This window comes from Colius striatus, chromosome 3, assembly GCF_028858725.1.
Source record: "Colius striatus isolate bColStr4 chromosome 3, bColStr4.1.hap1, whole genome shotgun sequence".
Classification (NCBI taxonomy): domain Eukaryota; kingdom Metazoa; phylum Chordata; class Aves; order Coliiformes; family Coliidae; genus Colius; species Colius striatus.
This window is the reverse complement of record NC_084761.1, coordinates 21633959-21647952: the sequence shown is the minus strand read 5'-3', so window position 1 is coordinate 21647952 and position 13994 is coordinate 21633959. Positions and strand designations below refer to the sequence as shown.

The 13994-nt window shown below is 43.8% G+C and overlaps 1 protein-coding gene across 1 annotated transcript in view; it reads right to left on the bottom strand.

Annotated features, from left to right (window-relative positions):
- The window catches only part of FRAS1 (Fraser extracellular matrix complex subunit 1), a 173793-nt gene that overhangs the window by 35361 nt on the left and 124438 nt on the right, over positions 1-13994 (bottom strand). The window contains exons 30-38 of the mRNA XM_061992064.1: positions 13812-13990; positions 10785-10901; positions 6371-6485; positions 5751-5888; positions 4909-4941; positions 4047-4178; positions 3234-3359; positions 1637-1884; positions 35-177 (exon numbers count right to left, since the gene is read on the bottom strand). Coding sequence (XP_061848048.1) covers positions 35-177; positions 1637-1884; positions 3234-3359; positions 4047-4178; positions 4909-4941; positions 5751-5888; positions 6371-6485; positions 10785-10901; positions 13812-13990 — 1231 coding nt within the window. The remainder of the gene's footprint in view (positions 1-34; positions 178-1636; positions 1885-3233; positions 3360-4046; positions 4179-4908; positions 4942-5750; positions 5889-6370; positions 6486-10784; positions 10902-13811; positions 13991-13994) is intronic.

The following is a 13994-nucleotide window of genomic DNA, read 5'->3' as shown; positions in this document are numbered from 1 at the left end:
TGGCACGGCTTGAAGGAGAAGAGCTCTTTGATACCTGATCCTCTGGCTGTTGATGTCTTCCATGGTGAAATTATAAACCTTGGAAAGCTCTCCATCACCCGACATCCGTAAGAGGGTGCCATACGCAGGCAGAGATACTAACTGGATTCTTATCTCTGAGTCAGCAGAATTGTTGTCCTAAACATGAAGAAGCAAACCAAATCAAAACAAGGCATGATTAGCTTTGGTTTCTCTCTGCTAAAAATCCAAGGAGGAATAAAATGTTTTATAGGGAAAGATATCAAGCTAGCTGGGTCAGACCTACAGCTGGGGAATATTAAATGAATCTCTGTTGATGAGAAGAGAAGCAATGGGGTTGACATTTTCAGAATCTACCATAAAATGTGTTTTCATTTTCTCTCAGCTCAGAGAGGTCATCTTTGTGTCCTTGTATCACATCAACACAATCTCCCAGACAGAAACCTGACATTTTTGTTTTCACATCACTTTACACTTCTGGTGGGCTCAACCATTTATGTAAAATGCTTTTCCTTACTCCAGATAAAGTGTGCCAAAATTCAGCTGATAGCTGGCACAGGGAGTAAATGTTGCCCACCAGTGCTTCAGATAGAGACCCAGAGCTAAGTTTTTAGTAAAACAAAGGCAAAGCAATGCTGCAAAAGCCAGAATTCACAATAAACTAAAAGCCAATTTTGGCTGCTCTTAACTACATTAAGTACAATCATCTCTAAAATATCACAACTCAGATGTCACTTTTCTTCTAAAAGTTTCTGTTACTTGCTTGAAAGATACGACCCAAAGCAGAAATCATCATATCCTCAGCATTTGAGTCAGGAATTACATCCTCATTTCCCTAGATGTCCTCTTTACTCAAATTAAATCTGAACAGCTTCCTTGCCAGCATTCCTCCTTAAGAGGAGTACAGGACAGACCCTAGACTTGTATCCAGACTGATCCCTTGGAAAAACATTCATCTGCCTTCTTATCTTACTTCACAGCCTGCAGTTCCCTAATCATCTCTCTGAGAGCCTCTACCTTAGGTGTCTCCAGCCTCGCATGTGCACTGTGATCTCCCCTCCCTAAGGGGAGCATATCTGTATAACTGAAATCCACTGCTAGTGCATTTGGTGCTAAATCGTATGCAAGAAGTGAAAAATCTTTCTTATGAATTTCATCAGCAAGATAACTCTTGTACATTAGGCAATCCCTACAGCTAACTCCAAGCCACCAAGGAGTGAGCATCTGGGGTTGTTTAAACATCCTCCCTTCAAAGATGTCCAGAAAAAGAACCAGGCAATTTTAGAAGGAGGGTGAGGTGGCTGAAATTTTCCAGGGATTATCACCTAGCAAAATCCATGTGCTTTATTAGAAAGCCTGATACAAAAATCTGCGATTAACTCAGTTCTCATGTACAGCATCACAGTTCACTGCTGTTGCAGTCAAACAGGGACAACTTTAAAACCCTGTTGGATGAAAGAGTCTGTTATCCCCTTTTTGGCAGCAGTAGTTGGGACACAGTGAAAACTTGAGCTCTCTACCAAGAATTCACCTCTGCAGAGGTGTGTGCGACCAGAAGTCTGTGGGGGAATAAGGCAAGGGAAGCATTTGCTGGGTTTAGAAGTAGATGAAAGCTCACGGTATAAGCGAGGTGCAAACGAGAGAGAGTCACGGAGCTTTTACTAGCCACGGTGATTGCCAACAGGCAGCCTGGGATCAGCTGTGGACCGTTGTTATCCAGCAGGGACACTTCCACCCTCAGCACTGTGGTCACTGTGGTGACACCATCGGTGACAGAGATTTCCATGCTGTCCTCTGCTGCTGCCGAACCATCGTGCACATACTGCAGAGCATTTCGAGTGACGTCTTCATAGCTGAAGGTGTCACCTTCCCCAAAGGAAAATGCACAAGTCAGAAAGACTTTTTTCAGAGCAATAATCCAATTCAAATGACCTAAGGCCCAATTTAGCAAAAGATTTAATCATAGAATCATAGAATGGTAGGGATTTGAAGGGACCTTTAGAGATCATCTAGTCCAACCCTCCTGCAGAGCAGGTTCACCTAGAGGTTGCATAGGAACATGTCCAGGTGGATCTTGAAGACATCCAAGGAAGGAGACTCTACAACCCCTCTGGGCAGCCTGTGCCAGGGCTCCCTCACCTGAACAGTGAAATAGTTTTTTCTTATGTTTAAGTGGAACTTTTTGTGTTCCAGCTTCATCCCATTACCCCTTGTCCTGTCCTGACAGCCACCCTTTAGATAGTTGTAAATGTTAATAAAATCTCCCCTCAGTCTTCTCTTCTCCAGACTAAACAGCCCAGTTCCCACAGCCTTTCTTCATATGAAAGATGCTCCAGTCCCCTGATCATCTTGGTGGCCCTGCACTGGACTCTCTCCAGCAGTTCTCTGTCCCTTTTGAGCTGAGGAGCCCAGAACTGGACACAGGACTCCAGATGAGGCGTCACTAGGGCAGAGTAGAGGGGGAAAAGAACCTCCCTCGACCTGTTGGACACACTTTTCTTGGTACTAAACTGGCATTTAATACCATCCTTACAGGGATGTGAGTTATGAAGACTTTTATGGAGGAGTTAGTACATATGCAGGGCAGAGGAAAAGCTGTAACCTTCACAGTTTCACACAGAAACAGTGACTCTTCAGAATTCTCAAGGAGTGCACAGATTCTCCTCTCTTTCATCTGCTTTGTAAGCTCATGCCTGTCATAGCTAGATAAGGCTTCCATCTCCACATCTTCTACTTGCACTGCTTTCCTACAGATAATATTTGTTGATCTGATCACACACTGGAAACCGTTGTCACCAAAATCAACAGTAAAACTCAACAGGAGCTTTCGACTGCTGGATCATAACAGGTTTCACGGACTTCAGTAGAAACGTTCACTCTATTACTTCATTAAATTACTTCAGACATAACTTTGCATGTAAACAACCCTTTTGATTACCAGCTGGTTACAGCTTTCACAACAGAGTGGCTGTCAGCTAGCCCACACTTACCTAGTACAGGAAACAGGCTGACTCTGCCAGGAACTAAACAAGTGTGAAAATGTCCTTCACGCACTCTCTCCTGCAGTCACACACCTCCAGGCACAAAACTCCCACACTTGTGGATGCAGCCATATGTCAGAGACATCTCTCTTCTCCTGGTCTACCGAATCAGCTTTGTGGACAGGCACATGCTGATCCCTCTCCCTTGCTGAGAAAGACCTCTGCTCAACTCACCTGCTCTCATGTGCTCCTGCACACCTGTGTTGTACTTGAGCACGATGCCATGATGAGGAGGTTTCACAAGCTCAAAGAAAAGACCTTCAGGAGCCGTGTCCGTGTCACTCACAGCTAACTGGATCCCTGTGCCAGGGAAAGAGAGCTTGGCTTCAGCCTTCTCAGACTACTCTGAGAATATCCCTTAAGTGTTGTGATGTGCTCTTGTGAATGGAGTCAAAAAGCTGTAACTGAGTTAGGATATGAAAAGTAAAATAATTCTGTAGCTGCCCTAGCCCAAAAGCTTGCCGGTTTCATGGGAATAATTAATCCCCTGATGATGCTCAGATCAGAGGCTGTATCAGAGAACTTACTGCTAGTGTGATTCACAAATGACAGCTATGCAAACTCTCAGCTTATGAGAGATGTGCACATGTTCATATAGCCAGAAGGTATCTACAAAAACCCCAGAGGACCTCCTGACACAAGCTGAAAGTGATTTTCCTAAACAGTGTACCAGATCACACCACTAACCAATAGTTCAGCAACTGTAGAGTAGGATAAAAGTAGAGGAGCAGCAGGGCTCTGATCCTGCCTCAGCCAAGGAACAGACCTGCCATACACTGGAGGATTATTGCCATATCCCCAGATACTTTTCTGAGGCACCACTGCACAGTTCTCTCAGTGGCTGCTGCTACACCTACACAAGAATAGCTCCTTAGCTAAATGAACAGAGGTGAGACCAAACCTCTCTGCTTCATCCACGTGGCTTCCTGGCAATAAACACCATGCCTCAGGCTCCGCTCCACACCCCATCCCTTCCCTTGTACTCACCAATGGTGGCTTTGCCCCCCTGGCTGACCTCCAGGAAGGGAGCTGCAATCTGGAAGACTGGAGGCTGCTGCTCCTCAGAGAGCAAATGAATGACAAACACCATCTCTGGGGTTGTGTGTTCTCCACCAGACACTAGGCACAGATAAAAACACACCTGAGCGTAGGGATGTGTTTTCAGGAACTCACTTGAAGAATTCACCTTTCTGTACAAAATCATCACCCCAGATTGCTGACTTCTCTCCCAGCTTATCCATCTACACCTTTGTCTATGGATATACACACACAATTCACATCTGCCAACCTTTGCCCCTAATTCAATTCCTAGCAAGAAAAATGTAACTTGTTAAAGCCTGTGTGTGTGCATGATACTATTTTTCATCTATCTATCAGACGCACTCATAAGTCAGAACATTGACTTCTCCTTGCTGATGAGTCACTTCGCATACCTATCCTAGAAAGCACATGGAAAGAAGATGTGTTAAACAAGCAAGCAGTTCATCATCAGTAACTTAGTTGCAGAAATGATTCTATGTTACATCAACCCACCCCCTACCCCAAAAAAACACAGAGTGAAACTTGGATGTTCTTGTTCACACCAGGGGAAAAGAATTGAGTCAGGCTCTTAGGACAGATTCCAGTCAGCTACTAGAAAAGGATGTCTCTACCAAGTTGCAGCTTAGCCTGTATAAAACACCACTGAGATACAGATTAATTAATATTCCCCAGGGACAAACATTTCCATAAACCCCCGAGTGCCCATAAGTGTGCTTACAGCAGAAGAAAGGACAAGGAGTAACAGGCAACGTGAGGGGCACAGGGGTAAAAATCACTTTGGCTAGGAACGAGCAAATGGTTCACATACCTGTGAATCGGAAGTTCACTGACTCTGGGAGACCTGAAGGGACAAACAGAAGTGCAGAGTCAATTGTGATCGGGATGGGAAAGCACATACTGACGTGGACTGGAACAACTTGTGGAGAATGCAAATGCTGACATTAACCAAACTAGAGCCTTTCCTCACCAAGAAAAAACACTCTTTCCTTGCCTTTACTTCAGGTAATGAGAGACACTACCCCTTCTCCAAACTCCTCTTGATGTCAGCAGAGACCATGGTGATGCATGGAACTGCATCTACCATATACTGTGACTTCATCACTCAACCTTGTGCATCAACTGGTCAAACATGCTTTATGTTTGTCCTGGTTTTGCCTCTCTACCTCCTGCTCCAGACTGTTACTCCTCTGATGGTAGAAATCTTCTGATATCCTGGCTAGATTGATCCAGTTTATACTTATCAATTCTAGTCTCAATCTCAAGGACTAAATCTCCTGTGCATCAAAGGTCCCCAAGCCTGGGAGGAGCAACAGTTCCCAACCAGAGAGCAGACCAGTAGTTTGCCCAGTACAGCATACAGTACTAGTATTGGCAATGCTTAATGCTGCAGTGAATACTGTCATATCCCCCTAATTCACTAATTGTTGCTGTACTAAACCACAGGGGAAAACCTTGGTGAGGTCACAAGGAATGGGTGCACTCTCGGTATAATCCTCAAGGCAGATTCCTACTTTCTTTGTGTCATTCAGGCCTCACACTCTCACAAGTATGGACAGAACCAGGAAGTCATTCCAGGACTGGAGGAAAATCAGCAGTCCAGTTGCCTCTACCAGTGTGCCACAACACTACAAAGAACATTCAGATCCTTACCCACAAAGGAGAATGCAATGATCTCTCTCAAGTGAGGAGCTGCAGTTGGCGGACGATAAGCAATCTTGCCATGGTTTATATCTGCTTGGGTGAAATACCTGACAGGGGAGAGAGGCCTGTCTCTGTGTTCCACGATACCTAAAGAAGCAAGGAACTCAGTATTAGCAGGAGGAATCCATTCTGTTTTTAAAACAAGATATCAAAGGCCACAGCTGCTGCTTCTCTGCCCAGATACTTCTTTTTACATCTTCAGTGGTTCCTGAATGAGTCAGATGGCTGTAACTGCACTGAGGATGAGTTCTTGGGACATGAGAAATTAAACACAGATTCCTCACTTTGACATTTCTTCAAATACTTCTCACTAGAGAGGTGGAAAGCAGAAAGCTCTGGGGTATGACATTTCAATATATTCCAGACACTAGTAAGAAAACTGTCTGAGCTCTGCGTCTCACTCCTAAATAAGCCAAAGAAATCCAGTTAAGAAACTAGGTGTTTGAAAGCTGATGAAGGAGACCAAACAGATTAACAGATGCCTCCACAGAATAATACCCTGAGGGAAAAATTAGATGTGCTCAGAAAGAATGGCAGTAAGCTGCCACATTCCCAATAGGTACACTTGCCTTGGCCAGGAAGAAGCGGGACAGTCACGTTGAACAGGATTTTCTCACTGGGAATCTCCGGGTCTACAAAGGAGAGGTGATGGGGCTCAATCACTGTCACACGGTCCTCCAGCACCTCAATAAACACATTAGACCATGAGCATCAGGGTCAGAGATATGGGAAGATTCACCAAAAAATGCATTGAAAGAGAATTTGCTTTGCTCTAGTTAAATGTAAGAAAGTCTTTGAATTTAAAGGCCTAGTTCTTAGACCTAAAACTGACAAGTGCTGCATGAGCCAAACCTTTACCACATCTCCCAAACTTGTACAGAATAGGGACTTTGGGGAGGAGATTACAGAGGACAGTAAAGCTTGATAAATGAGGAAAATTTGCTAGAGCCTTACAGGCCACCTAAACTCACTTTCAGCTCACCTGTAAACAAAACCGAATGTGTAAAGCAGAAGCTCAGCACTATCATGCTCAACACAAGAAAACTCTATACAGGCCCACCTCTGTTAAGTTCTTTTTTGGCAAATCAGAAGGGGCTCATAAACCTATGAAAAAAACACTTCCTCCTTCATACAACTATGAGTTTATCCCCACTTTCAGGCTGTCCAGGAAAGTGGTGGTGTTTTTAGTTCACTCTATCGCCTGCAGATGTAGAACCTCCACACTCACAGGTGGAGAGTTTCTTTTTTAACCTATAGCAATCAAGAAGAGATAAAAGAAAACATAATTTGATCAAAAACTCCTTGGATGAAGATAAAATTCATCATCTACATAGTTTTATGGTACAGTCTGGTATGGCTAGACTGGATTTGCCCTTTAAAGAAATCCTGAAAATGACTCAGCCATTTCCATTGGAACATAGATGAATCAAAGCTTTATCTTTTGTGTTAAATCTGTCTAAAAATGTTCTGATCCTTTCATTGCAAGATTATCATCAGGCAAGGCGGGCAGTGTGTTACAGGAATTATGGTGCTGCATGAACAGACTTCAGTGCACAAAAGTAGTTCACTTGCATGCGTTCATCAATCATAATCCTGCAGAATTAACAGCTATGAGAAATCACCAAACTAAATAGTTCATCTGGGTACGAAACACATCCAGCTCATTTCATAATCACGAACTAAATATGGAGAGAACAGGCTAAATTAATGATAGAGGCAATTAAATCCTCTTCTTTGGAACATGAAATAATCAATTTTAGGAACAAAATACAGATTTCCACTGGCCACAAATCAAATGCAGCCCACTGAATCGTGCTGGATATACATCTGTAAGGCCACCCTGTGTCTCATTCTGCTGGCCTTGGGTCACTGACTGACATGGGCCTGGTCACCGGCAAGATGAGGCTTCCTGACAACAGCTCAGAACACCAAAAGTGCCACTGAAGCCCCAGCTCATCTCTCTCCAGTGTTTTTCACCCAAACAACTCAGATGAGAAAACACAACCTACGAATAACTGTTACGAAGTAGTAAATAAACCTTGTCAGGTAGATATGTGACACTTTCACATCAACCTGAAACCAAAATCCACAAAGTTTCTTTTTCTTAGCACTGCTATATACAGATCTGTATGCAAAGGGCAGGCTTAAAATGAACAGTGATGTCCTTTTCATACAGCTGCTTTGGGAAGGGAGGTGCACCTCTCTATGCTTACAAAATTCTCTGTACTTCACAAACCAAATCTCAGTTTGCATTCAGCTACAGTGAAGCTCAGGCTCCATTTACTAATATGGAGGGAACAGGTAACTTGATTGGAGAAAAAGCAATACAGACGTTACATCCAGTTTAACTGCCAAAGAGTCACCAAACTTTTTCTGACCTTTCTCGGGAGGACACTCAAAGACAAGGCTGGAGGTATGGGAAGAATTAACATTTTGTGCTTGATCTTCAGCAGAGAAACCAGACTAATTCTGAATGAGTTTGAAGATGGATGAACAGAACTCAATCACATTGACGCAAGGAAGTGCAATTTTACGATGAAAAGATTTAAGGTTATGGCTGCTTCATAGTTGCCTCCAAGGCCTATTTGTCTACCCCAAAGATAAGACTTGCAGGTTGCGAGGCACCCTTCAATAAAACATTTTTTATGGCACTATTGAATTTTGTGGTGTGTAATTAGCTATAAAATCCAGCACTGCATGGCTCAGCCAGACATCTCTCACATCAATTTTGTCAATAATGACAACAACAAAAAGTCAAGAGCAGAAAGATACATTGCTGGCTATTGCTCCAAGCAGCACTCAGAGCATATTTTATTATTGCCTGTGAAAGGTCACCACTATTTTAAACCCTGACAAGGCCACTGTGCCATGGACTTTTCTCTAATCCCTCTCCTACCACTTGCCATGGCCTTTCCTGGTCCCATTCCTGACAGGTTGTGCTGGCTTACAAGTCCTTTGACCCTCCTTAGGCGGCTCCTCCCAGGGACCCACTGCCTCTGGGAGGTCTGCCATATCTGATCTCCTGCACTGCATGAGCCTCTCAGTGTGCTTTTGTCTGTCAGAAAGTGCCCAGAGATACAGGATTTCTGTTTGATAATGCTGAGCATACTGCTGGCACCTGACACGATCTAAATAAATAATCAGGAATGAATAATGTCAAAGATGAATGCACGCTATGTTCAGGTTTGTAGACCCAGCTCTCCCTCTCCCTGCAGGCAGCTCCTATCTGAAGGGTTGGCCTCATCTCTGCTTTTTCATCACAGCATGCCGTGTCTCTGCTCAGGACTGCTGCTCAGAGAATTATGATCCTTGTTCCCCTCTAAAAGCCCCATAAAGCTACGAGGCCAAGGTGATACCTAAATCAAGCTCCCTGGCTCTCTATACATCCCAACAGGTGACCTGGGTGCAGAGCCCACAATCTCCCCTTTAGCTCATGTACTCGGGATCCCTTCCTACAGAATCATAGAAAAGGAGACAACAGGAGAAGTAGATGGGAAAGCTGGACTTCACCCACATACATGATGGAGAAAAATGGAGAAGATGTGCACCAAAGCCTGAGAGCTCACAAAACCAACTTTACACTTCAAGTTCATATTTTCAATTAAAACAACAGGGAAATGGGGGTCAAACTGCTGGAGAGCAGCTCTGCAGAGAGAGACCTGGGAGTCCTGATTGATAATAAGCTAAACATGAGCCAGCAATGTGCCCTCATGGCCAAGAAGGCCAATGGCATCCTGGGATGCATCAAGAAGAGTGTGGCCAGCAGGTCGAGGGAAGTTCTTCTCTCTCTCTACTCTGCCCTTGTGAGGCCTCATCTGGAGTCCTGTGTCCAGTTCTGGGCTCCTCAGCTCAAGAGGGACAGGGAACTGCTGGAGAGAGTCCAGTGCGGGGCCACTAAGATGATCAGGGGACTGGAACATCTTTCATATGAGGAAAGGCTGTGGGAACTGGGGCTGTTTAGTCTGGAGAAGAGGAGACTGAGGGGAGATCTTATAAACATTTATAAATATCTAAAGGGTGGGTGTCAGGAGGTTGGGACATCCTTTTTTTCTATAGTAGATAGTAACAGGACAAGGGGTAATGGGATGAAGCTGGAACACAAAAAGTTCCACTTAAACATAAGAAGAAACTATTTCACTGTTCAGGTGAGGGAGCCCTGGCACAGGCTGCCCAGAGGGGTTGTGGAGTCTCCTTCCTTGGAAGTCTTCAAGATCCATCTGGACACGTTCCTATGTGACCTGATCTAGGTGACCCTGCTTCTGCAGGGGGGTTGAACTAGATGATCTCTAAAGGTCTCTTCCAACCCCTACCATTCTATGATTCTATGAAATAACTACATTAGAGAGACCTCTCTTATTAAAATGGTCACTCCCAGAGTTGATGCTGCAGGCACAGGTAGCTCAGTTCCACGGGTGCAGATATAATGGGTTTGTCTGAATATTATTCACATACATTATAGTCTGTGTTCCTGATGTCAGAATGACGGATGAAAACTTTCTAATGTCAGTGCACTACAGTTCTGATAAAGTTTACAGTGGAATTACTGGCAAGATCTATTCATTACAGTCTCTCGAACCCACAGTTTTTCACTCCTGTCATACCTAATGGCCTCTCAGGAAAGTGTAAGAATTCCATAAAAAGACATTAAACATATTTTTTCTTCTCTCTCTCCATCTCCTTTCCCATCTATGCATTCATCACTTTTAAAACTGAGTTTTTCAACTTTTTATGGGTATTTCCTTCTGCTTCTCTGCAATTTACTCTGCCAACTTGTCTTTTTATTCCATTTCTACTCCAGTTATCTATCTGGTGCATACACCCTGTTCTGTAGATTTAGGTCAATCTTTGAATCAAGTACAATAGCAAGTACAGGAATTGACACCGAGTGGCTACTGCTCTATGCGAGGCCGTGGGGCTTGTGCCCTGCTGCACAGAGAGAAGGGACACAAAAACCATCTGTTGCCAGCGTCGCTTCACACTTACAGCCATGTGCAAAGAGGAGCCGAGGGAAAGCTGAGGTGCTCTGGGTGTCTGTGGGAGAACAGCAACGTTGAACACATGGTTTTCCAAGCTGGTTTGAGGACTCACAGAGCTGGACACCTGGGATGGAAAGATCACATGAACAGATATCTGACAGAGGACCCTACTGCATTTCTGGACTAGTTTTATACTTTCCTTCCCCTTTCCTCCTGGTCTGGAAAGGCAAACACACACCTTTCCAGCAGATAACAATCTAAAGCATACCTGAACTGTAGCTGATGGGAACTATGGCCTTGAAATAGTAACCTGTTTCTCCATTATTGTCCTTATAAACTAGAAATGGTTTACTTCTTTATTAACATTTAGAAAGACACCTGTTTGTCAGTTCCCTACCTGCTATTCATTCCTGCTTCTCCCTCTCACTGCCATAGTTTTGCCAAATGTTACTCCAACCATCTGTAGAGCTTAGTGGAATTTTTCATCACAGGAACATAAAAAATAATGGGTTTTTAAACCTTCCTCCCACCCTCAAAATGACCATCAATTGTGCTGACAAGGTGAAAAAAACTGGTCTTTTAACAGTGGCACTGGCTTGGCAGTGATTCCCTGCCATTTCAACATCTTCCAGGACACGCTGTGCTCACGTTTCACAGGGACCCATAAAATTTTTCCAAATGTCACTGAGACACCAAAGTGAAGTCACTAACAGTATCTAACTGGAAATAGCAAAGCTGCAGTAAAGTACAATATATTGAATATACAGTACAAAATATTAAATTTGTAAAAATTCCAAGGACCAAAACCATCCCCTAGAGATAAGCCTGCAAGTGTTCACAGCAATCCTGAGATAAGGCCAGCACTCAAGGAAATACAACCCCATTCTTTGTTATACTTAGTTACAATTTTATCTTTTAGTGCTGGAAGTTGGCACTTGAACTTAATAGAGCACTTTGTGAGCAAGAATGGACCTCAGCACAAGCTTAATGTCAAGAAAATGCATAAAAACGCACATTCTGCTGAAACAAATGAAATTATTGTAGCCCTTTGTTGGACTTGTTCTAAGTTGCTGTAATCTGAATGGTAATTGCCAAAACACTGATGAAAATGTTACGCTAGCCCTTTCTGAGATGCCCCAATCCACGCTTCATGGCCCAGACAGATGTGTTACAGTCTCCTGATGTGACCCAGACAGGCATGGCTTCCTTTCTCAGTAGGGCTCTCCACACAATTACTGCTATTGCTCCAAGACACTAAACCCAAACATTTAACAAAATGCATACTCTGTGAGAGGAATGTAGCAATTAAGCTAAAGATTAGCTTGTTCAACATTGACGCTCACAAACGCCTCATTATCACTTATGTTAATTACTTTAGAAATTACCTTAATTGCCTCTCTGGTGTTACAGTAATAGCTGCTGACTTGGAAACCAGATGTAACAAATACTGCATGCAAGTGTTCACGTAGGCTTAGCATTATGGGAAGCTGTTAAACCTTCCAAGTAAAGAGCAAGGACCTGTCTGAGGAATGTTATGGCTGTTAGACCTGGGAGGAAGTGGGATTTATTTTAGCATTACATCTGCTGGGGAGTATTCGCACCTTTTCTTCTGTTTGCAAGAAGTACTCTGTAGCAAGAACAGAATTGTTAGCTTGAGGACTGCAGAAAGTAGGAGAGGTAGTTGGGTTTGGAGCTTGCAAAACAATTTTTAAAAAGGCACTTGTCACATTTTGCACTTGGACCAAATATTCCATGTTTTACGAAAGGCTAGCGTATTTGCCACGTCATATCAAAGGGTCAAACCTCCTGTCTGAACAGCAAATGGGGCATCAAAACAGCCAGGATATGAGCTACACACCTTACACTGGGAAATTCTTTCACTGAGTTCTGGATCACAGGGATGCCTTAGGAGAGGAAGGGGCAGAGGACCTCTGTAAGGATCTCCTCATGGGTATTCAGCACCCAGATGGAGGATTTCCAGGACAGTCAAATGCATGGCTACCTGGACCCACCTCCTCACTTTTTCCCTTGTTCCCTGGGACCAGTCCCATCTCAAAGAATGGTGGAAAGGAGGCAGTAAGTTACAAGATGGGTGGGAGTTATCCTCTGTTACCTATTCTAAGGACTACCAGCAAAAAAACCCCATTTCCTGGTCCTGGTCCTTGTAATTTTTAAAATTTTATTATTATTTGCTGTATATGTCAGTACTGCAGGTTTGATGTTACAAGTTAGATACCACCAACTTGCAAAAGCAAGCCTGAGTACATCAGTAGTGTGTCCTCAGGCTACAATCCTGCCCCCACAGGCAAAACAGGCAATGGAGGAGGCATTACTGTCACAGCATGAATCAGGCTGTGGACACACTATGTCATCCTGATGGGACAGTTACAAGACTGCTAGTTTCCTCCTGTGGGAGTTAGAAGTGCAGATCTGTTTGCACATTCACTCTGGAGACTCTTGATCTCTAGGATCACTAGGACAACATCATTATTTTTCTACAAAACCCTTTCCTCCCTAGCATGGAATTGTTCTACAGAAAATCAGGCCAGCTATTAATATAATATCTTAAATGTTAGATGCTACTTGAAAGACAATTTTATCCAGATCTCCAACATGGCTGGTGCTTTGACAATCAGAAGGTTAATGCCATTGCATGCAGTTCAACACCATGAGTAGCTGGCTGGCTGGCTCCACTGCCACAGATTAAAAACTTGGGGATCCCCATGCAAGCAAAAGCTCTCTTGTGTCTGAGTAAGTCTCCCAGGAACACAATGATGGGTTGCATCCAGCCTGACACATAAGCACATGCATATTCATCCCCAGGCAAGCGACATGCACCTAATATACACCTAAGTCTGTATGTAAACACAAATCATATTATACATGTATTTGTGGGGTGCATGCATGTATTCATGTATGCCTATCTATTAAAACTTTGGGTCACAAGAAACGGGGAATAGTAGACTAAGTAATCTCAGAGAAAATTGCCAGCAAGACTGCTGTGAGACCTGCTCATGAACATGAGGAGGAGTACCTGGAACTGGAAGGAGTCGCTCTCTACTTCAGATCCAGAATGCCTGTACCACACGATGCCTTCGTTGATGTCATGCTGGGTAAAAGAGGTTGTAGGTGAGGCTGCTCTTCCATCAGGCAAAAGCTGCCATGAGTCTGCTGGGCTGTCTGCTGGCATTGGGACGAGAAGCACCACTTCACCTGT